The 2,500-nt window shown below is 58.7% G+C and overlaps 1 protein-coding gene across 4 annotated transcripts in view; it reads right to left on the reverse strand.

The window, feature by feature from the left end:
* The window catches only part of LOC113827072 (collagen alpha-2(XI) chain-like), a 55,813-nt gene that overhangs the window by 12,534 nt on the left and 40,779 nt on the right, over positions 1 to 2,500 (reverse strand). For all 4 annotated transcript variants that reach the window (XM_070142173.1, XM_070142172.1, XM_070142170.1 and 1 more), the window contains exons 15-20: positions 2,212 to 2,463; positions 1,721 to 1,882; positions 1,558 to 1,612; positions 920 to 1,404; positions 395 to 664; positions 1 to 65 (exon numbers count right to left, since the gene is read on the reverse strand). The exon at positions 1 to 65 is cut by the window's left edge and continues 97 nt beyond it. In XM_070142173.1, the coding sequence (XP_069998274.1) occupies positions 1 to 65; positions 395 to 664; positions 920 to 1,404; positions 1,558 to 1,612; positions 1,721 to 1,882; positions 2,212 to 2,463 (1,289 nt within the window). The remainder of the gene's footprint in view (positions 66 to 394; positions 665 to 919; positions 1,405 to 1,557; positions 1,613 to 1,720; positions 1,883 to 2,211; positions 2,464 to 2,500) is intronic.

Consider the following 2,500-nt stretch of genomic DNA (forward strand, 5'->3'; position numbering starts at 1 on the left):
CCCGTGTCTCCTTTCTCTCCCGGCTGCCCTGGGGGCCCCTGCACGCCAGCCGGCCCCTCAGGACCCTGGAAAAGTCAGAAAACGATGAGTACGTATTGCCCGACACATCGCCCCGGGAATCTTGGCGGCAAGATTTGATGATGCTCAAAAGCCGCTCAAGTGCTGTTAGCCGACGAGAAACCCATTGCAAAGTTAGAGGCTGAGTAAATAAACACGAGCAGAAGAAAAATTATTACAGTAAATGCAGTCATCTAAACAAACATTAATATATTAAGCAAAAATAGACAGAACGAAAACACATGGGTACACACGCAAATAATAACAAATAAACTAATAAAAGTAGAGTCAAATAATGAAACGAAAGAAAAGACGAAGGGATGAGCGGCGCTCGTACCGGCTTTCCGTTGCTGCCCGGGAGCCCCATCTGGCCGGGTGAGCCGGGCTCCCCGGGGGGCCCTGGCTCTCCGACCTTGCCGTCGTCGCCGTCCTTGCCGGGGTTGCCCTTAGGCCCTTGCTTGCCGGGTTCTCCCACGGCGCCGGGGAAGCCGGGTGGGCCGGCGTTGCCCTTGGGGCCGGGCGGACCGATCGGGCCACGAATGCCCGGGGATCCCTGGAGCCCTGGCTTGCCCTCCTCGCCCTTGGGTCCGGCAGGTCCTTCGCGTCCCTGAAAGATGGGAGGAGGTTCACACTCGTGGTAGTTCTAATCATTATACTTTACAATCATCTTTCTGAGGAGAAGGGTTATTCTTCCGAACGTCTCATACCTTCATTTTGTTTGTGCCTCCTACGGAGCCTAGAAAGTAATCATTTATACAAATTGCTATCAAGTTCCGTATTCTGACCATCTATCTCTCCTTTCGGGGCGGCGCTGGCCGCTCCACAAAGATATTCGTCCATTAACTGAGACTCCGTGACTCACGTGTTCGCCGTCTTTGCCGGGTGGACCGGGTGGGCCGGTCTGGCCTGGATCTCCCTTGGCACCCTGGGGGCCGTCGGGCCCGTTGGGTCCTGGGAGGCCAGGGCCGCCCTTGCTTCCGGGGACGCCTTGCTCGCCGATGGGGCCGAGGGGGCCGGGGAGGCCTCTCTTGCCGATGTCTCCCTTCTCGCCCTTGACGCCGGAGGGACCAGGCAGGCCCTGGAGGCCGGGTGGTCCGGTCGGGCCAGGAAGACCCTGTGGGCCGTCCTCGCCCTTGCGGCCAGCATGGCCCATACCGCCGGGGGAACCGCGTTCACCGGGTGCTCCCGGGGCTCCAGGTGCACCTCGCAGACCCTGAGGACCTGGAGGCCCTGCGGGACCTTGGTTGCCCTTGTCGCCCTTGAAGCCCTTCTCTCCCGGTGAACCAGCCTCGCCCTTGTCGCCGTCCTCGCCCGGTTCGCCGACAGGGCCAGGGGGGCCAGGTAGACCTGGGGGAAAGGGGCGATCGGTGAGTCAGGGGGGCTGTCTGCCTAGCCATCCGCTGCAGGGATGGCAGGTTAGTAACTTACTGTTTCTGCGTTACCCCATTTCTTATTAGGAAATTGCACCATCAAATGTTCAAGCAAGTGGCAATTCTTTACCTCTCGGTCCGGGGAGACCATCGCGCCCAGTCGGTCCGGGTACGCCTGGATCTCCCTGGAATGGCACACAATAGGATTAAGAAAGAAAGTCAGACACAGATCATCATGGCGGAAAATCTCCATATAACCAAAGCAGACCAAATCCTGTCGTTTGCTATCTTACACTCTCTCCCTTGGCTCCGGATGAACCGCGGCTGCCTCGAGGTCCGGTCTTGCCCATGGGTCCTTGTGGGCCTGCCTCGCCGGCCAAGCCCATGGCGCCCTTGTCCCCGGTGGATCCGGCTGGCCCTGGGGGTCCCATCTCGCCCTTCAGGCCCGTTGCTCCCTGGGGTCAACCACACAGAGAAAGGTTACAAGGAATCGAGACTGTGGAGGCTAAGGGATGAAAAGCAGACGAATTGAGTGACAAGGAACCCAAGAAAAGATAGATGACAGCGAACATAGTAAATAGCGTGTCTGAAAGCCTGCTGTAGATGGCAAACTCTTAATTGCACGCAAGTGCAAAACCATCCTACACTCGTTTATCTAAATGAAAACTTCGTTGATCGTGGATTTAGTGAAAAAATCATAATTTCATGTTATGAACGTATGTTTCTTCACAGACCTACTACTGCCGAAGCAGCGTCCCTAGACCAAGGGAGAGAAAATACTCACGGGGATGCCCGGCAAGCCTCGCTCTCCTGGGAAGCCCGGCGGACCTGGAGGACCCACGGGGCCCGTCTTTCCTGCAGGACCCATGGGACCCGGAGCGCCCTCCTTGCCCGCCTCGCCCGGCCTTCCGGGTTCCCCTGGCACGCCCGATGTACCGGCAGGACCAGGATCTCCGGTGGGGCCAGGCTCGCCGGCGGAACCCATGGGGCCAACCACGCCCGGAGGCCCAGGTGCTCCTTGGTTCCCAGCTTCGCCCTGAGGGAGGGACGGGAGTCAGACGCGAAGGGGGCTA

The sequence above is a fragment of the Penaeus vannamei genome, chromosome 29 (assembly GCF_042767895.1).
Source record: "Penaeus vannamei isolate JL-2024 chromosome 29, ASM4276789v1, whole genome shotgun sequence".
Taxonomy (NCBI): Eukaryota; Metazoa; Arthropoda; class Malacostraca; order Decapoda; family Penaeidae; genus Penaeus; species Penaeus vannamei.